The sequence below is a fragment of the Aedes aegypti genome, chromosome 1 (genome assembly GCF_002204515.2).
Source record: "Aedes aegypti strain LVP_AGWG chromosome 1, AaegL5.0 Primary Assembly, whole genome shotgun sequence".
NCBI lineage: Eukaryota > Metazoa > Arthropoda > Insecta > Diptera > Culicidae > Aedes > Aedes aegypti.
In genome coordinates, this window is record NC_035107.1 from 8700439 (window position 1) to 8721564 (window position 21126).

Below are 21126 nucleotides of genomic sequence, written 5' to 3' on the forward strand. Positions count from 1 at the left end.
TCCATGAAGCAAAACACAGGAATTTAATGTGTAACACACACGAACTTTGCAAGAAAATCATAGCAAATCGATATGGACGTTTATGAATCAATCCATAATTTTAAACACACAGATTGAGCGTGTGGATTTTTATCAGTGCAAGTAAGGGAAGATACACAAATGATGTCACGATAAATTTACACATTTTTGACCACCACAGACTCACACAAAAAGTATGACAAGATGACAACAAGACAAGACAAGGGATGTCACACTTTTTGTATGAGCTTGCCACATTACCATGGTTCTCCCTTTAGAGCGATTTTTTTTATATCTGTATAATAGGTTATTTGAACTTAAGGAAAAAATAGTCTTCTCCTTGACATAGAATTCAAATTTTTGAACATCAGCGACATACCCAGATTATTTTTCTGGAGAGCGTTTTCTATTATTTCCTATATGATATCTAGAGGAAATCAGGACTCCCTCTTTTCCTCTTACCTCTTGCTAAAAAACATTTATGAACAAAAACGAGAGCATACACAAATTATGAATACAAAAATAACCACATGAAAGCTCGATTTCAAATTTGAAATGGCATTTTTTCAAGATTACTTCTATGACTTTTTTGAACTCCTCGTGAAATTACAAGTATTACTGATCGTTTTATTGTAGATTTCTTTCACATTTTACTTCAGTAGTTAATTATGACGTTTTTCGCGAACTTTCCAAGAAATTCGTTTAAAGTACCTTCAACAATTCAATCTGGAATTTTTCACAGAAATTATCAAGGAGATTGCATTATGAATCCCTCCAAAGATTGTTTCAGAAATGTTTCATTTAGGTTTCAAATTCTCCTAAAATTATTGTATTGATTTCCCTAGGACTTGAAAAATTACCCAAGGAAGTCTTCAAAGATTTTTTGAAGTCATTTATACATGTTTCCCGGGAAATGTCAAGGAAATTTTAAAGACTGTTTTGGAAAAGATTGTCAAAAATAAGGAGTTTCGAAAGAAATTCCTAGAGTAACCTTTGATGAAACATGCATGAGTTTTTAGTATGCCTTGATGAATTTCTACAAGGATCTTTGAAAGAACTCCTATATTTTTGATAAAATTCATTCTAGAATGTTCTTGATCAGGGTGTCTACTCGTTTATCAAAATGAAATTCCCTGATATTTCCAGGTTTTTTCCAGGTTTTATCAAATAATTCCAGATGCAAGAAATACTCTTATTTTATATGGCTTAAACAAACTAATGACAAATTTTAAAGTGTTTATAATTTAAAAGCTATTTACTCTACTCTTTACATTTTTTAAAGCAATCTGGAGCTATTACAATATCCAATATTCTAATAATAAGGTGCTAAATATATCTAAGCTTAAATATTATTCAGTTGAACTGTATTTGATCATGGTGATGCTTTCTATTTCGTTTGTTAATTCTCTGTTCGTCATTGTGAACTGCGTTGTCGTGCAAAAAGAGTATTATTCATTAATTTCCACCTGATATGCAAAATTAATTCTTTTTTATTAGTGACAATATTTTAACATAAAAATTCCGTTTACCGATGTTTCGAGAGTTCTTAATTGAATAATTGTTACGAAATTTTACATAAATAATTGTTTAATACCAGATTGTTTTTGCAAAATTGGATTTTTTTTATATCAAATATTTTCCAATAATTTTAAAAATGGTTACAGTAATCAGTAGCAAAGAGTTTGATTCCTCATGGAATCAGATCAGACATTTTTCTGAGAATATTTCTAAAATTATTTTAATTTTTCGTGACATTACGACAAATAAAACATTTTGTATTACTGTATGCAATTTCAATGATTTTCTCAAGCAATTTCATCAGAAATTATTTTAGGTATTCGCCCAAATATTCAGATATAACTTCAAAGATTTCTTTAGGTTAGATAGATGGACAGAATTCCTCCAAGATTATGTTTTTATATTTAAAAATACAATCTGGGTTTTTCCAAAGAATACCACAAAAATTACCTCATAGGCTAAGAGATTCTATTAGGAATTTCTTTATATATTATTTCAGATATTCTTCAATAAAGCCCCTAGTCTCCCAAGATTTTAACCGGCGATTCTCCCATCGGTTTTCTTGAACATCCTCCAAGACTCCCGTTCAAAAACTGTTGGAATATTCAATCAGAAACTTTTTCAGATGCCAATAGGAATTTCTCAGGATTTCTTAGAAAAATGTTCTTCAGAATTTCTTTAAGATTTTTGTTAACGTCACCTTCAGGAATTACTTCAGAGGTTGCTCATAAGATTTTTTTGGGAATTCCTCCAGTAATTCTAACAGATTCCTCAAGGAAGTTTTCAAAAAAAAAAAATTCAAGCATTCATCCAGGAGTTTTTCCACAATGAATGATAGAATTTTTCCACAAAACTATGGAATTGAAAATTGAAAAAACTCATGACGTATTCCTAAAGCAAATGGTAAACTTGTGTATGTTATTGTGTCAATCTTGATGAATGAGGATTTCTAGAAAAACTCACTCTTGATGAAATTTTAGAAGATTTTCTAGATGTTTTCTAAGATAATAAAAAAAACAAATCAGTTGAATCTCTTGATAACATATTGCAGAATTTTGTGAAGGAACTTCTTGAAAAACATCAGGCGAAATACCTAAAAAATTGTGTAGGAATGATCGATGGATTTCTTGGCAAAATTGCTGGTGTGGTAAATTTAATCACCTTTTGGAGATTCCAACAGATTTGTTTACTAATGTTTGAAAGAACTGCAATTATCCTGTTTTCGAAGAAAATTTGTAGAGAAACTCAATAATTTACTCGAATAACACCTTGTGGAATTTTTGAAGTAATTCTTTACAGTAACCGTGAATGAAATAGCATAGCAATTCTTGTCGGGTTCCTTGAAAAAAAAATCCTTAAACGAATTTTATCAAAAACTCTGGAGTTGACCTTGGCGGGTTTTCTTGGAAGAAAATATGTGTAAATCTTTGGAAGATCTTTTAGAGCAACAACTAGAGAAAACTAGAGAGAGTGAAACAGGAAGTCCTAAGCTAGTCTTTTAAAAATTGTTCAATTAACCCATGAGAAAATTACTGGAAGTAGTAATGTTGAAGTGCTCAAGTGAAAAATACTGGAAGTAGTAGTGCTGAAGCAAATTCTGGAGAAATAGTTTAAGCATCCTTTGAAAAATTGCTAGAAGAATTGATAGAGGAATCTCTTGAAGAATTTCTGGAGAGAACCCTGTACTAGTACCTGAAAGTATTCCAGATGAAATCTCTGAAAAAATCACTAGGATAATTTCTGAAGATTTTCTCGAGAAATATGAGATGAAATTTTGCATTTCAAGCAAAATAAGGAAGAAAGGGACTTTAGAGACCCTTTCGAATAAAATAAAGACTGCAGAGACCTTTCATCACAAATAAAGACTTGCATTAATATAGAGACCAAGTTTCCAAAAACAAACCAGCTACCAATCCTACAAATGAGAATTCTTTACTGATCAAATATAGAGATATTAAAAAAAAATCATGTTTTGGTAAGTCGATAAAATTTCATAATCAAAAAAATCCTCACTGAACAGCCGAAATAGTGGTTTGAAAGCGGCGCAGCCGAATTTTTTTTCAATTCCAGATAACTTTCCAGCAAATAGTAGTTAGCTCTGGGTTTTGATGCCAAAATTCTTTGTCGCGAACATATTTTATCATAAATTACAGACTCAAAATAATTTCCCTGATTGTGATCGCAATTCCCTGAGAATTCCAGGTTTTTTCCAGGTTGAATAAAATTCCCTGATAATTCCAGGTTTTCCAGGTTTTTCCAGGTAGTAGACACCCTGTTGATAAATTGCTGAGATGACTGAAAAAAATACCTACAAAAAGTTTTAAACAAATTGTTTGACGAAATTCGGACAGAATTCCAGAAACATAATATTTATGCATGATCGGAGCAATAATTGTAATAGTTGTAAAGTTTTGAAAAATCCATGGAGATTTGGAAATAATATTTGCAAACTTTTTGGAGCAGCGTTCAGAAGCAATAATATTTTGATGGAATGCTGGAGAGATGCCGTGAGAAAGTTCTTGAGGAACTTAATGCGGAATTTCAGGTAAAATTTATCGAGGAATTCTTAGAAAAGTTCATAAAATAAAAGAAAAAAAATGTCTAGGAGAAATCAGTGAAAGAATCAGTGGAAAAACATCTGGAGGAAATCCTGGGATAACCGCAAGGATTTTTTATTCAAAGTAATCTCTGTGAAAATTACTGCAAGTTTATTTTTAACTCTGAAATAAACCTTTGTGGAAGGGTTGGAGTGCTCTAGGATTTCCTGTACCAAATTCTGAAGAATTTCTACTAAGCATCAATTTTAAAATCGCTGGTAGCATTCCTGGAAGTATTCCAGAAGAAATCAATGGAAAAATTACTAGAATTTCAGAGGCATTCCTCCAGATCTGAGTAAAACTTGTGATAATAGTTTCTGAAGGTTTCTCTGGAGTTTCTAAAAGTTTGCACCTGGATTCACAGATTGAAAAAGTGATTCTAGCGACCATTTGAAAATAGAGACTTTAGAGACCTCAACTAAAAATAGAAACTAGCCTTACAACAGTGACCCAGACTCTAAAAAAATATGCTAACCTTAAAAATGTATAGTTTTTTGTAACTTTTGTATGTTTTGCTTTTTTTCTTCAGAGTATATTATTTTTTTGTATAATAGACGAAAAAAATATGAAAAATTGGAATGTTCTCAATTATGTTTCATGTGCTCATGAACGACACAATACTGGAACTGTATTCTTCTTCTTATTCTTGATGTTACGTCCTCACTGATACAGAGCCTGCTTGTCAGCTTAGTGTTCAATGAGCACTTCCACAGTTATGAACTGAAAGCTCTCTTTGCCGAAGTTGCCAATTAACGCATTCGTATATCGTGTGGCAAGTACGATGATACTCTATGCCCAGGAAAGTCAAAGAAATTTCCATTACGAAAAGATCCTAGACCGACTGGGAATCGAACCCAGACACCTTCAGCATGGATTTGCTTTATAGCCGCGGACTCTAACCACTCGGTTAAGGAAAGCCCTCTGGAACTGTACTTGTCCTTACTAATTTTTATCAATCTTAAGTTCTGCTTCCTTGTATAAACATGTATTTAAATCGTTAAAAGGACTAAACATATCAACTAGCGTTTTGATAGCTGCGTAGCTGAAAACATCGATTTAAAAGAATGTATGTCACACAAAAAGGACATATTCTTCCATGTTCTACCATGTACTAAATTGCAACGGCTAAAAACGTCGCCTATTGTTGAACAGTCCGTGTGTTTCTTATGGCGTGTTCAACAATTAGCGAGCATTTTGACCGTTCAACAATTGGCGAATTACCCGACTGCTTCAAAATTATTTCCCTGAGTGTAGCCAAAATTACCTGAAAATTCCAGTTTTTTTTTCAAGTTGAATGAAATTCCCTGATAATTCCAGGTTTTCCAGGTAGTAGTAATTTGCAATAGTAATTTGATTGTTTATCCTTAGTTTTACTATTAGAACAATTAATTGACTTTTGGAATTAATCAGATGAGTATGTAATCATATACTAGTAACTATTGCATAGTATTAATCTTATTGGGTTTGTCTTAAGTTCGTCGAAAATTAATGGAGCTCTGGAACTAGGTAATCTCTGAGCAAATACTGAAGATGGTAACGTTGAAGTGCTCAAGGATATTCTGGAGCAAATTTTTGAGAAATGCTTTAAACAATCACTGGGCAAATATCTGGGGGTATTGTTAGAGGAAGTTTTAGAAGAATTTGTGGAGAGCAAGCATGGGAAAATTCACTCACTCACCCGAACGCTACCGATAAAATATCTGCAAAGTATCTGCTGCCACCGAATGTTCAATGACTGCCGAACCCTACTAGGGTGAACGCAATCCCGACGAATCGTAAACGATTGAGATAAACCGAAAATGAAAAGATATACGGAGCGGAGAGAGCACCTATCCTCTCTTAAATTGGAGACACGAAAGAACGCGTTCGCCATTCGATCATTGAAAGCTTCCTGCAAAATGTACAGATTTTGCGTTCACTGAAACATTTCGCCTTGTGTATTACCATTCAGTGAACGCCAGTGATGCCACATACACAGATTTATCTGTAATTACACAGCTTTTTTCCTGTTCTTGCCTACAGATATCTGTGATTACAGATCACAGATTTTTTAGATTAAAAAGATTTCTAAGATTTCAGGATATTTCACGAGTTTAGGACACGGTTTTGGAAGATATAAATCAGAAATGCCATTTCTCTGTTTAGTTTTTCTCAAAAACTTAAATATTTTGATATTTTAGAAACTATTACGTACCTTTAACTTACTTTGAGAAGAATAATTACAAATTAGAAATTGTTGACATGCCTAAAACAGTCATAATACGTTTGCAAACATTCTTTTTGATCTAAAAACCAAAAATTTTAAATATTTTTGCGTCACAGATTTTTACCAAGATTTTTGGAGGTTGACTTAAGATAAAAAAGATTTTTTTAGCCGAAACACAGATGAGAATCGGAAAAAATATGGTCACACTGGTGAACGCTCTTCAGCTCAAAAGTTTTCTGCTTCAAAATCCCCAATTCTGAAAAAAATAAATTCACACAGCTGTTTTACTTTCAAACTAAAACTACTGTTTCTTTTATTTGTAGATTTTAACGCAGAAAACTTTTTCAGTTGTGAAATTTGCTACATTTTTAGTTAAGCCTAATAGTCAGAAAATAAAGCTCTCTTTTATCATGTTTGACATTATTAATGAGGAATTTCTTCAAAGAAATCCTTCACAGCTAATTCTTCTAGCATACTGATTTAAAACCATGCCTGTCAGGCAATAGCTAACCTGTGCATGGCTTTATTTTCAACCTGATTTCAATTTAATCGGAAGTCTCTTTGGTCCTTATTCTTGAGAATTCATCAGGAGTTCAACCAAAAACTTGTCTAAGAATACCTTCACAGATTGCTACATGAATTCCTAAAAATATATCTACATTTATTTATTCACGTAATTCTCCAGTTATGCTTCATGGAATGTATCTAAAAGAATATCGAAGGATTCTTCCAAGATAATCTGAATGTATTCCTCTAAGCCGTGCAAAAAGGATAAACTGAGTGAACAATTCAATTAATAATATTTCTAGGAGAATACTTCTTTACGAGTTCCTTTAGAAATATTCTATGATATTCCAAGCCAATCATCGAAAAACTTTTTGTGCTTCATTCTAGAATTTCTTCAAATATTCAATCAGGAATTTCTGCAACAATTTATCACGGAATTTCACAAAGAATTTCTTCAGGAATTCCTCCAGAAATTTGTATACAGATTTTTTAAACACGCTCACTTTTTCCTCCAGCAATCTCCAGAAATTCTAGCAAAAATATAATAACTTTTCATGGTTTTCTACAGACTCTAGCAAACTTCTCAATTCGTAAACAGTTTTCAAAGTTTTCAAGTTACCCTAGAATTCCTTCTTGCATTCTTTAGGAACTATCTGCACTATTAATTTCAGGGATTCCTCCCTGAATTTCCTGCCATAGATTCCACCATGGATTGTTTTCGCTAGAGAAGGTTCTGATGAATAGCATTGAGGGGTTTGTCCACAGATAATATATGAAATATCTCTGAAAACTCTCGATGGAGCTCCAGATGAACTTTGGAAGAATTGCTGGAAAAAGTCTGGAGGAATTCCTGGAGAAACTCTGGAGGAATTCCCAGATTCCCTAAGAAACTGTGGAGGATTTCTGGAGGAAGTCTGGAGTAAGTCCCGAAGGAAAAATGAAGGAATATTCAGAGAAACTTCAGAGGAATTCCTGGAAGAACCCCTGACAAATTTCTGAAGAAACTACGAGAAGAATTTCTGGAGAAATCCCAGTGGAGCTCGAAAGGAATTCCCGATTGAGCCATCCATAAATTCCTCGGGAGATTTTTTCCAAGATTTCCCCCGGAGAACTCCTCCGGGATTTTCTCCAGGAATTTCTCATGTGATTTCCAATAGCAATTCCTCCTTGGATTTCGTCCAGGATTTGCACCAGGAGTTCCTCAGAGGATTTCGAATTGCAATTTCTGCTGGAATTTGGTCCAGGATTTTCTCTGGGGATTTCGTCCTGAAATTCATTAAGGAATTCCTCTGAGGATTTTCTCCAGAAATTCCTTCGGGAATTTTTCCAGAGAATTTTTCAGGAGATTTCCTCCATGAATTTCTCTAAGGATTTAAACCAGGAATTTCTCCGATTATTTTCTCCAGGAATTCCTCCGGGGTTTCTTTAGGGGATTTCAAGGATTCCTCCGGCGATATTCCTTGGAACTCCTCCGGAAATTTTATCCAGGAGTTTCTCAGGAGATTTTCAGTAGCTATTAATCTGGGGATTTTGTGCAGAAATTCTTCTGGGGATTTCCCCAAGAAGCACTTCCGAGAATTGACTGGGACTGGGACTTTCTCCAGGAAATTTTAAGAAGATTTAGTACAGCAAATCTTTCGAAGATGTTGTCCAAGAATTCCTCTGTAGATTTCATACAGAAATTCTTCCGGGATTTACTCTAGCAGTACCTCCAAAGATTGCATTAATAATTACCTCCGGAGATTCAATTATGAAATTTCTCCGGGGATTTTCTCCAGAAATTTCTTCGGGGATTTTTCAGAGAATTTATCCGGAGATTTCCTCTTGGAATTTCTTTGAGGATATGCACCAGGAATTTCACGGGAGATTGTCTCCAGGAATTTCTTCGGAGATTTGCTCCAGGATTTCGTTCATAAATTCACTGTGAAATTCATTCGAGGATTTCTCGGTGCATTTCTCCTAGGATTTCTTCTGGGGATTCCTCCAGAAATTCCTCCGGGGAATTCATCCAGGAATTCTTCCGATGATATCATCTGAAAGAATTCCTTCGGGGATTTTCTCCAGGAATTCCTCAGGGGATCTCAAATAGCAATTCCTCCGGAGATTTACTCCAGAAATAAATCCCAGGACGACCTCAAGGGGATTTTCTCCATAAATTTATCCAGCATATCCTCCAAAGATCCTCCAAAGCTCCACCGGGAATTACTTTCGATGTCCCTTATAGCTCCTTTGGAATTATTGTTTATTGTTCTTTCAGGAATTCCTCCAGGTTTTTTTTTTAATTTCCCCCATGAATTCCTTTTCGAGTCCTCCAGTAATTCTCCAGTAACTTTCGAGGAATCGCTGGAGGAACTCCAGAGGAATTTCTGGAAGAAATCTAGATAAATTTCCAGTGAATATCCAGAGAACGTTCCTCGGTGGTGCTTTCAGATATCGACTAAGGGAGGTTTGACTGTACTTGAGGAACTATGGAGAATTCTTGGAGATATATAAAAATCCAGGTTGAACTATGGAGGAAATCTGAATGAATTCTCGGAGGCATTCTTAGGAAAAAATCTCCGGAGTAATTCATGGTGGAAATCCCCGAAGGAATTCCTGTAGCAAATCCCGGAAAAAATCTTCAGAAAATTTTCTGGAGGAATTTCTGAAGTAAATCCCTGGAAGAAATGTTATTGAGAATCCCCTGAGGAATTCCTGGAGCAAATCCCCGGAATAAATGTTGGGGGATATCCCCGGAGTAATCCTTGAAATCCCCGAAAGAATTCCTGGAGCAAATTTCCAAAGAACTTCCTGAAGGAAATCTTTTTAAAAATTCTCTGGAAAAATCGCCGAAACAATTTCTGGAGAAAATCCCCGGAGGAGTTTGTTAATGAATTACTGGATGAAATACCCAGAAGAAATCCTGGACGAAATGTACAGAGAAATTCTTTGAGAAAATCTCTTGAGAAATTCCTGGTGCAAATCTTCAGAGATATTCCTGGAAGATCTCTAAAAATTCTCCGAAATAATTTCTGGAGAAAATCTTAATGAATTTCTAGACGAAATCCCCAGACGAATCCCCGGAGCAGTTCTTGAAAAAATCATTGGACGAATTTCTGGGAAAAATCCCCGAGGGAATTGTTGGAACAAATTTCCGGAAAAATCCCTTAGGTAATTCCTGGACTAAAACTCCGGAAAAAATCCTGGTACAAATCCCCAGAGAAATTTCTTAAAGGGATTCCTAGAGGAAATCCCCGGAAAAATTTCTGGACGATATCCATGCAGAAAAGTTTCTGAAGGAAACACATACCCGAAGAGATTCCTGGAGCAAGTCCCCAGAGAAATTCCTGCAGCAAATCCCCGGAGGTATACCTGCAGAAAACTGGTATAAAATAAAATTGGAAAACATTTACAACACCGGTGCACGCTCCAATTTATAACATGGTTCAACAATTTGCACCACCGGTGAGGCTGCCCTAGGTTGAAAGAATTGTGGAGGAGTTTCAGAAGAAACCAGTGAATAAAATCTTGACAGATATCCCAAAGATGCCTGGAATAATTTCAGAAGCAACAATTGTAGCAATCTCAAGAAAAAATCATAAAAGAATCTTTTTACTTTTTTTATGAATTCGTAAAAAATAACACGGGAAACATAGATTTTAAAAAGTACTTTTAAGAATCCTTAAATAACTTTGATGATTCTATGGAGTAATACTTAAATACATTACTAGAATGTGTTGATAAATCTCTGCAAGAGTTCCTAGAAGAATTTCTGGAAGAATCTTTGTCAGTATTCTCAGATCAATTACTTAAGGAATCCTTGGAGAATTTTCAACGGAATTCGGAGAGGGATCGCTATAGTTTGATATAGAAGTGTGTAAGATGTTGTAACGCCCTTTTCGTAATGTACCGCTTATAACACAACCCTGAAATAAATTTGACAGATCTAGTACTGCTTACACTGCTTTGTCTACAAATCTCTCCACAACTCCGAGTGAGGTGTCACCTCTGCGACTTACCCTGAACTCGTCCACTTTCGCTACAACCAGCCAACCGTTAACAGCTCTTGAGTGATAAACATTTAGTGGTCCTTCGAACCGGATACCAGGTAAAAGTTGATTTTATATTTCAGGACTTAAATTGATTAGCTCAATTCATTTGATGGCGATAAATTATAGCGAGTTTGTGTGAAGCGACATGCGGGTCGTAAAAGTTCCATACTAGTGAGAGAGTGATCGACACAAGGGTCGAATTCAAAATGGCGAGATTTAAGAAACTGTGTCATTGAAGCGACACGAGGGTCGCATTCGAAAATGGCATTCTTAAAAAGAAAATAGATTTAAAAATATTTTCCGACACGTGGGTCGCATAAAAAATGGCGCTTCATGTGGGAAGCAACAAAAATAAGAGAACAACGATTATACAGTGTTGGACCGACATAAGGGTCGCGATCCAAATGATAATTCCTAAAACTGAAGATAATAAAAAAAGAGTTGAGTCACAAAATCGATCGGATTGCATTCGCTCTTAGTGTACAAGGCATTTATGATAAATCAGAAATTTGGGTTAGAACTTTATAGAGAAACAACCGTTCTTATAAAAATGAGCTAATCAGAAGGACGTATGAAGTATCTAGGGGAATTAGGGGCATAATGGACACGTTAAGCGAATGTTCGTATTAGGACCATTAAATGGCAATGTTTTTAATTTACCCCCGGCTAGTTTTCAAGTTTGATGTTAGTACGACGTGCCACATTCATTCATAGTGATAAAAATCATATCATATGTCAGAAAAGCGAGATAGAAAATTGGGTCGAAAACAAGGCTGGTAAAAAGGTATCGGGGCGAAATGAACACCTGCATGAAATTTAGTTATTCCAATATATTCAATGACTGTCAATCGTTCCGATATGCAAAAGGGCTCTCCCTCAATCATAATAGCTAAAAAGAACCTTTCTGGGTTCGTTACTTTGCTCAAAAATTAGATTCTTCCACTGTCCTGCTTATATGCCAATTTGAAACTGAGAAAAATTTGAAGTCAAGTTTTGAAGAACAATTGAAGCAAAAATTAAACTTTTATACCGTCAAACATTTCAAATGCATTACAGATTTCATACAGTGAATGAACTTTTGATGAAATATGCGTATTATCAGATATTGAGAGGGTGTCCATTTCGCCCCGTATGTTCATTATGCCCCTAATCCCCCTATTTGAGAAAATAAAATGGCGAGTTGATTAAATATATTGAATTTATCTTTATAGACATAACCATGTCAACACCAGAGCCGGAACACACTGCGGGCTCGTCGGAAGAAGTGACAGTTAATAGAGCCGTAGAGGAACCAGTCTATGTGATACAGTCGGAACATGAACGCGTTACGGTGCAACGGAATCATGCCATTACGAGAATTGCAAACATAATCGAGACAATAGCGATGTTCGAGAGCGACGTGATGTTATTAAAGAATCGACGTGACATGCTAAGAGAATGTTACAAAAATTTTGACCAGGCTCAGAACTTGCTAGCAATGGTTGGACAGTTTTTTGGTGTTCACTCCTCGGGAGGTTAAATCTGCTGGGTTGTCCTTCGATCTTACATCATGCCAACAATGAGCAGACGTTTTTTGATTGATCATTTTAACTCGGTTTGAAATAAAGGTTGGCCATCGGTGTTCTGGTTTGTTAATCCAATCTAGTGTTACCATTGAATCGGTCCAATAATGAATGGAATGCATCGGAACCTTTAGTGCCGCTTTCACAGTTTCCATTAACTCCACCAGTAATGTGGCTGCTCTTAATTCCATCCGAGGAATGGTCGTGTCTTCCTTGTTACTCTGCTCACTTGATGGGGAAATCCGAGATTTGGCGCAGAATAAGTGAACTTGTACTCCGTGCTCGTCAACTGTTCTTACGTAAACGACCGCTCCATAAGCACGTTTAGCTGCATCGGAGAATACATGCAACTCAGTGATGTGACCTTTTGTCTTAACGTGGCGTTGAAAGCTAATTTTGGAGAGCTCGTCCATTTGGACAAGGAACCTGTTCCATTGATCTGCTAACAGGGGTGGTAGCGGTTCATCCCAATCTAGTTTTTCGGACCATATATCTTGCATTAAGATTTTTCCGTGGATGATTATTGGGCTAAGAGTACCAAGAGGATCGAACACCTTCTGTACTTCGGATAACACATTGCGTTTTGTGACTGCTATCCCGCTGATGATTTCATTACTAAAGGAAAACATATCTGTACGCGGATTCCATCGTAACCCAAGTATCTTTGTGTTATCTGGCTCTTGATCCTCATTCTGGTCGTCGGCTATGTTAGATGTCCATTTGTGCAGCTCAAAGCCTGCGCTGCTTAAAATGGTGATAAGCTGTTGTTTGATCTCCAATAGCCGTTCTTGATCATCATGCCCTGTCAGTGCATCATCCATATAAAAGTCTGTTTCGATTACCTGTCGAAAATAATTGAATGTTTATTGCAGAAATCAGTGTGCATGTCATTAATTGTAGATACCTCGGCAGCTTCTGGATATACATGAGCATAGTCCAGCGCAAGTTGTTTCAGACATCTCGCTGCTGCGAATGGAGCTGAACGAGTACCATAAGTAACTGTCTTTCGCTACAACCAGCCAACCGTTAACAGCTCTTGAGTGATAAACAAAGTGCAATAATCTTTTAGAAGGGCATTTTGCAATTTCCAACTCAAATGTTTTTTTTTTCAAATCTAGGAATTTTAAAAATGCTAATAATTTAAAATTGTCTTCCAAATGTCTTCCAAATGTCTCCCACACTACTCAAATGTCTTCCAATGGAAGACATGTCTTCCAACCTGGCATCCCTGGATAGAAATGCAATATTCGAGTGAATGTTTCCCATGCTTGGTGGAGAGTCGCTAAAAGTATTCTAGATAAAATTGGATAATTCCTGAAGAAATCTGAGAAAAAAATCCTGGAGAATCTGTTAAATAGTCTTGTAAAAGCCCCTGAAAGTTTCTCTGGAGCCTGAAGAAATTTGCGTCAAAATTCACTGCAAGCAAGATAACGAAAAATATACTTTAGAGACCATTTTGGTTATAATAGAGATTTTAGATACCTTTCATCCAAAATATACTTTCTAGAGACATGCATTAAGATATAGACCAAGTCTTTAAAAAGAGACCCGCTACCAGCTCTGCCAGAAAACGACTGGTGAGCACAGATTTGAGGGGATTTTTTTCTGATAATAATGCTCTGGGATGCACCGTGAATAAACCATTAACTCAACCAGACAAAACACTCACCCGTGTATGCCAACGAGTTGCTCTTCGGCGAATTGTGATCCGGACAGTTGGCGAACAGCTTCAGCGACCACTCGTACGGATTGCGAGTGTTCATATAGAACATCTGCAACCGTTGCGAAATCAGTGGACCCTTCTTGAACGTCTTAAAGCTGTCCCGGAAGCCCTCGAACCAGTTGGCAATGTTCTCGTCCAGCTCGATGTCGAAGTCCCGATCTCCGATTCCGGCCCGCCATCCAATATGGGGCACAATTTTAATCCTTTCGTCGTCGAAGCATCTTCCGGACTCCCCGCTGGATGTGGAAGCGTTTGGCATCACCATCAGCATCTCGTCTTCGGAATTGTTATCCTGTCCCAGGGCACAAAAATCGTTTCAACTAGGAATTTAACCGACAAAAGATACTCCCAATACTCACGCTATCGTACCCGGCCGGAACGAAACCCAGCTGGTCCTGGCGGCAAGGTGGAGCAACATTATTCGATTTGCTCATGATTCACATTCGATTCCAGTGGGCGGAGTCGTATTCGTGAATAATCGTCAAGGGCAGCACTCAAACACCGGAAATCCGACGGCGAAACTTCTGCTCATTGGGGGCGGCACATACTGCACCGAACCGGAATCAAACGACGGGGAAAGTCTGCCAGTCGCGCGGCCGCGGAAAATGAGGAAAATTTTCACGGGAAAAATCAGATGTTTCGTGCACGAAGCGAAAAAAAAACCTCTGACAAGCAAAGTGTAAACAGTTCCAAAAACAACAAAAATGCATCAAACGTGGGCAGCCGGGGGAGTGGACAGGTGCACATTTTCGAGCAGTTGTTTCAATCGAGCAGATGAGTACAGTGCTTGTGCGATTTTTGGAAATAGTCGAAATGTAAAATAATTATTAATAATAATTATTAATAATAATTATTAATAATTTCGATCGAAAGTAGTAAATTGGTATAATGCGCCCCAACCGGGCAATACGCCCCACTTCCGTTTCAAGGGATTGAGTCTTCTTTAACACGTAAATATGATTACATATCTTAAATATCCGCGAAAAAATGATGTTGCGCATATAAGATCTTTGGGAAGTATAAACAACCAATAAAATTACCAATAATATCGAAAATCAGCTTTTTGGCGTAAAATTTTGGGTCCGATAGGCAAGCTTTGTTGTAAATGAAGCCCATCCTTTACTATTGTACTTATTACAAAAACTTTCACCGGAAGACGACTGCTAATGGACCCTTTTTAAGCTTAACAAGTATTGGAATTCTCCTTGGAAGCATTTCTACAACGCTGCGAAACTTTTTCTACGGGAGGGGCATATCACCCGGTTTGTTTTAAAACGTCAAGATTTGGACCGTTTACAGAAAACGTCTTGTACGCTTTTTGGAAGCTATCTGACAAGAGAAAGTTGCATGCAGAGCATGACCAACTAAGTAAATAACACTGACACCAAAAACTATAGAAGTAATGCATTTACCACTGCGATAGAGCATTTTTTCCTTAGGGGGGCGTATCATACCTGTTTACCCTATGTACACTGAAGAAGATTATTGCCAATGCCAGCCGAACATCTTGTTGATTTTTTGTGCATCTTCACTGATTTCGGTCAAACACGGAATAGCAACCATTGATATGTGTAGTCAGTCTAAGCTTAGCTATTTTTTTATTTAGGGCCGATTTCTCCACCCCCGCTTAAGGCTATCCATGAGGACTTTCCGCGATAGGACTGACAGCTAAAAGTGTACATGTAATCGAAAAGGCAGGGTAAACAAAGCATGAGTGTTGTTGGAGCTTTACATTTTCCTTTGTAATCGACTGGTCACCAAGGGTGGAGGGCGGCTGTCAAATGGGAGTAAAATTGAAAAGCCGCCAACCCAAGTCCAGAACCAGTTTTAAGGCTTAGGGTAGATGTACCAATAGTGGAGGTACTAAGCACGATTGAACTTCATTTAACCGCCTAAATTCAAGAAGCGCAATTAATGTACATATTAATATTGCAACGGGATGTAACAACCATTGACTTATAAAGTTTAAGCAATTTTAGTGATATTTCATCAGTTTTGAAGCAATTTGAACGCTCTTTTCAACTATTCCGTGTATCAACAAGCCAATACGTCGATTGGCAGTGTCGGTTCGGTGGCTAATATAATAAAATCAGTGAAAACGGCACTACCGCAACTATAGGAACACCCACAACTAAGGGAACACTTACCCTAACGCGGAAAAGTAAAAAATATTATTCGCAAAATTACAGGTAATCAATGCGCTTGAAGGATATTGTATGCAAGCAGTTATTTGCTACGTGCTACTCTGCCTTTATACGCATAATTGTCCCATGTTCCAAAATGTGCAATCGAGAAAAACGCGTTTAAAGATTTTAACACATTTAGGCCTCGTATTGACCAGGTGTGTGGTAAATTAAATTAAAATCTTTACAATAGTATAAACAATAGTGTATTCATTAGAGTCAAGAGTTTGTGTTATGGGAAAAACGTAAATTTAGCTACGAAATTCATAGTGGGACTGTTATGCCTAGAAATACGAGGTTTTTGGTGAATTTCTACGCATAACAGTCCCACTGATAGTAGTGACCAATTATGTGCTAAGCATACTGCTGTAGACGACCGTTCTTATGCATATATTGTACCGAATGTAGAGGACGTATATCCTCAAAACTATGTTAAGGCACCTAATGAAGGCTCAAGTGACATGTGCCAAACGGAGCCACGTGTGGGGAAGTGAAAAAATACGATTTTATAGTTTGGGATGAAAAGCAAAGTTCTCTGTTTGTGTGCTAATGATAAGATGTATGAGTTAGTGAAAGAAAGAGTAGATGAGTAAGTTAGAGAGTTTATAAGATGTACTAAATTCCTGTATCGACTCTTCCAGCTGCAGGCTTGACAGAAACTTATCGGCGAATTCAAGGTTATTCTGCGGAGTAAATATTCAACTCAAAATTCACGACACAAATCTTCACACGATTTGACATTTCTTTGAACTTTGTTTGCAAAATCATCAAAAATTAAGTTTTAGAACCGTCAACATATTTGCCACTTGCACCGAAGAACCAGTTATCCGGAATAACCCAGTATGTGGCCAGGTCATCCAAAACCTCTTGAACTATTCTTCTTTTGACTTGATTTGCAAATTCATAAAGTTTGGGAACTTTAGTGGCCATTTCCCCAGGAAACCGGGAATTCGGAACAATCCGACATGTGGTCATGTCATTCAAATACATCTGAACTACCTTTAGATTTAATTTGAAAATTCATGAAAATTGATATGTCGCAAGCCAGGTTTCAGATTCGCCAATATAATGGCCACTTCCACCAGTGAACCGGTATTCGGAACAACCCAGCATGTGGCAAAGTCATCAAAAAATGGTAAAACCATTTTAATTTAGACTTGGTTTGCTAAATCATGAAGTTGATTTGTCGCAAGCGATGAACTCGAAATTAAAGTGGTTACTGAATCTTCAAGTGGGATTACTTCAGTACTCCCCGCGATGAACTCAAAATTACGGTACATTTCTAATCGATGACCACGGTTCCAAAAACTAGAATTTTGACCCTGAAAATTCAACTGAAATTAATTGAAAAACGGATGGGAAATAATAATTTGACGTTGGGCTCGCATGAATGATGAATGCATTCCGATAATACAAACACATAAAATAGGTTGTTTTCCACATGGGTTGTAAATCCAACGTAGGAATATATTCAAAACGATTTTCCCAAACTCCAGCTAAATAAAAACTTCCTACTAAATATTTTGATCGAGATCAGCGCAGCGAATTGTATAGTGTGACAGTTATGCGTAGAAATACCGTAGTGGGACAGTTATGCGTGGAAATTCATCAATGGGACAAATTGACTTGGCTTGCTTTTCATTGAGTTTCCGAACAAAGTTAATTTTTGGTAAGTGTTTTCTAAAACTATACGTAAAAATAACTGTTTGATGACAAAAAGTCAAAATGCACAAAAAGTAACATGGGACAATTATGCGTATAACGGCAGTACTGCAGTGCGCTGTTGGCAATTTAATCAACAAATTCGGCCTAATCCCCAAAATGGATGTTTTCTAGAAAATCGATTACGCCTTCACCATTGTTTGGTCGGAGTTTTGTATGATTGTTTACTTTTTAGAACCAGCGACACGTAGGGGTAGCAGTAAAGAGCCGCCAGTTCCACCCTTGCCGGTCACTCCGATCGCGAAACGTCAAAACCTCATGACAAACAAAAAACCAGCTGATCGCAGCTGTCTCATGGATTGCCTTATACTCGAAAATCAAGAGCACATTAGGGCAAACCGACCAGAAAGTGGGTACCAAAACGCGAAGTAACAAAAACGATGTGAGGAAGAGCCGAAATGTATGCAGGATGACGATCGTGTCAGTCCGCTGGCGCGCTCAAACTAACCGTTATCCCGGTCAGGGCGCCCCAAACAGGAGCGCCAACGAAACTAACCTCAAATTACTCAAACAAACGTTTCTGAACCAGGTTGGTACTGGCGCAACCCGTTCTGAATCACAGTTTCAACCCCAACCCGATTCAGGTCTTCTTGTAGGAAAATACATTTTCCTCCACATATTCAAAATTTAAAACCACCCCCTAACAACAAATCTCTCATCCACCCAACAGTTACGGTACCGCTAGTTCAATTAGACTATTTTTTACTATTCATGCCGACAAAAATGCCTAAATCTATCTGTTGACTGTTGATCCGGAAGAGATTCTATAACATTCCCCAGAAAACCATTCCCCCGAAAACCGTTCCCCAGAATTCCGTTCCCCAGAATGAATAATTCCCCAGAAAATCGTTCCCCAGAATGTAACATTCCCCAGAATTCCATTCCCCAGAATGCACCATTCCCCAGAAAGCTATATGAATATCCATTTTTTTTCTTTTTTTAATTATTGCTTTGCGTGAGTCACTTATGTGGGGGCGCAGATTGCCGTAGCGGTAAATGCGCAGCTATTCAGCAAGACCAAGCTGAGGGTCGTGGGTTCGAATCCCACCGGTCGAGGATCTTTTCGGGTTGGAAATTTTCTCGACTTCCCAGGGCATAGAGTATCTTCGTACCTGCCACACGATATACGCATGCAAAAATGGTCATTGGCATAGTAAGCTCTCAGTTAATAACTGTGGAAGTGCTCATAAGAACACTAAGCTGAGAAGCAGGCTCTGTCCCAGTAGGGACGTAACGCCAGAAAAGAGGAAGAAGAGTCACTTATGTGACAGGCTAAGGTCTGATGTAACAAAATAAATATGTAGGTAGGAGGGTTAGGGACATAATGAACACACGGGGCGAAATGGACACCCCCTTACTCTCTGGGAATATGCATATTTCAGCAAAACTTTATAAACTGTACGAAATCTGTATTGTATATGGACGTTTTGACGGTATAAAAGTTTACGCTTTGCTTCATTTGTCCTCTGAAATTTTACTATATTTTTTTCTCAGCTTCAAATTAGTTTATAAGCAAAGCAGAGGAAGCGGTGGATTTATTTTAGAGCAAAGAAACATATTTCCATTCTATGTAAAATAAGCATTTACCTAATGTGTCCAATATGCCCCTAATCCTCCTATTCATGAGTATTTTGCATATTATTATAATACACCCTTCTTTTAATACATTCCCATAAAATATACAGACTATATGTTTATTTTTGCATATATAGTGATGTACCCTTCTTTCAGTATTATCTCATTAATGATATAGGCAAAATATATCGATGGAGAGCCCATATAGCAAAAGGTCACTTGGCATAAAATAATTTGGTATAAAGCCATTTGCCATCCAGCCATACTTATGCTCCTTCTTTTCAAAAAGGATGTTCTTCATGTCATGCCAAATGGTCATTGGCCAAATGACCATTATATCAAATGGTCCTTGATCATTTAATCAATCATGCCAAATGCCTTCTTTCCATTTGGTATCCTTACGGAAAATTTTGTCTATATCGCCAACAGGATAAGACTGAAAGAAGGGTGTGTCACTATTTTGTGCAAAATTAAACAAGTCATTTGTAAATTAGACTTGACGCAAAGAAGGGCGTATCATTTTAATGTGCAGAATAGTATGTTTTTATTCTGCCGAGTTTACGTAATCATTATATCGGAAACGTATTATATGATACTACTACGAACGTCTTTATTCTAATCGGTGTAGCCCTAAAAAGTAAGAGATGATGCACTTTCTTAAAACATTGATGAAAAGCTGCATACATCACTACATTTGATAAAAATTGGACATACATGTGACATACAGATTGAAAATCTTTAAAAAATTGACGTATGCTCTCAATTTTGAGCCTATTTAGTATTTTTTTTGAATATGAAAAAATACTTTGGATCCCGCAAGCATGATCGAACATAATACTAATTTGATAGTATGAATGTATTTTGTACCATAATTGAACTAAATATTGACAAATTACAATTTTGGTTAAGCACTTCCTGTCCCTCAGTTTCGGACAGCTTGATTTGTTATATGATATCATTGTCATTATTGCACCAGTGTCTCAAAATACTTTCATTTTTCATGGGTTTCGTCGATCATGGTATCAAACATGCAATAAAATTAACAAGAATGAACATTCAGAACAACATCGTAAAATTTGCTATTTTTCATCATATATGGAAGAGGTTTTTGATAGGCATCTTGCAAACTAAGAAAAACTCAAATTATTCTTGTAAATGTTGCAAATGCATTGAATTGGTAATTATAAACTATTCCTATAGTGTACACATTCAATGATGTTCCAATTTACAGAATTTTAGGCATTTCCAGATCGTGTCCGGTATTGGGTGCCACCTTTCAAGATCATATTTGGTACTAAAATATATCATCAAAATGCAATGTCAAAATTCATATTTATATTTTCAAATTTATTTTTGTACACTATAAAAATGATAATATTTATCATAAATGGGTAACACGAGCCCATAAAATCAATAGTTTTCGAATTATGAATTTAGTGGCTTAAGTGTCCGGTACTGGGGGATCTCCCCCTATTGTGTTTCCC

At 36.8% G+C, this 21126-nt stretch overlaps 1 protein-coding gene across 1 annotated transcript in view; it reads right to left on the reverse strand.

Annotated features, from left to right (window-relative positions):
* Positions 1-14973, reverse strand: part of LOC5579811 (exonuclease mut-7 homolog) — a 34674-nt gene extending 19701 nt beyond the window's left edge. The window contains exons 1-2 of the mRNA XM_001650987.2: positions 14522-14973; positions 14109-14454 (exon numbers count right to left, since the gene is read on the reverse strand). Of these exons, the coding sequence (XP_001651037.2) occupies positions 14109-14454; positions 14522-14596 (421 nt within the window). The 5' untranslated portion in view covers positions 14597-14973. The remainder of the gene's footprint in view (positions 1-14108; positions 14455-14521) is intronic.
* Positions 14974-21126: the final 6153 nt, after the last annotated feature.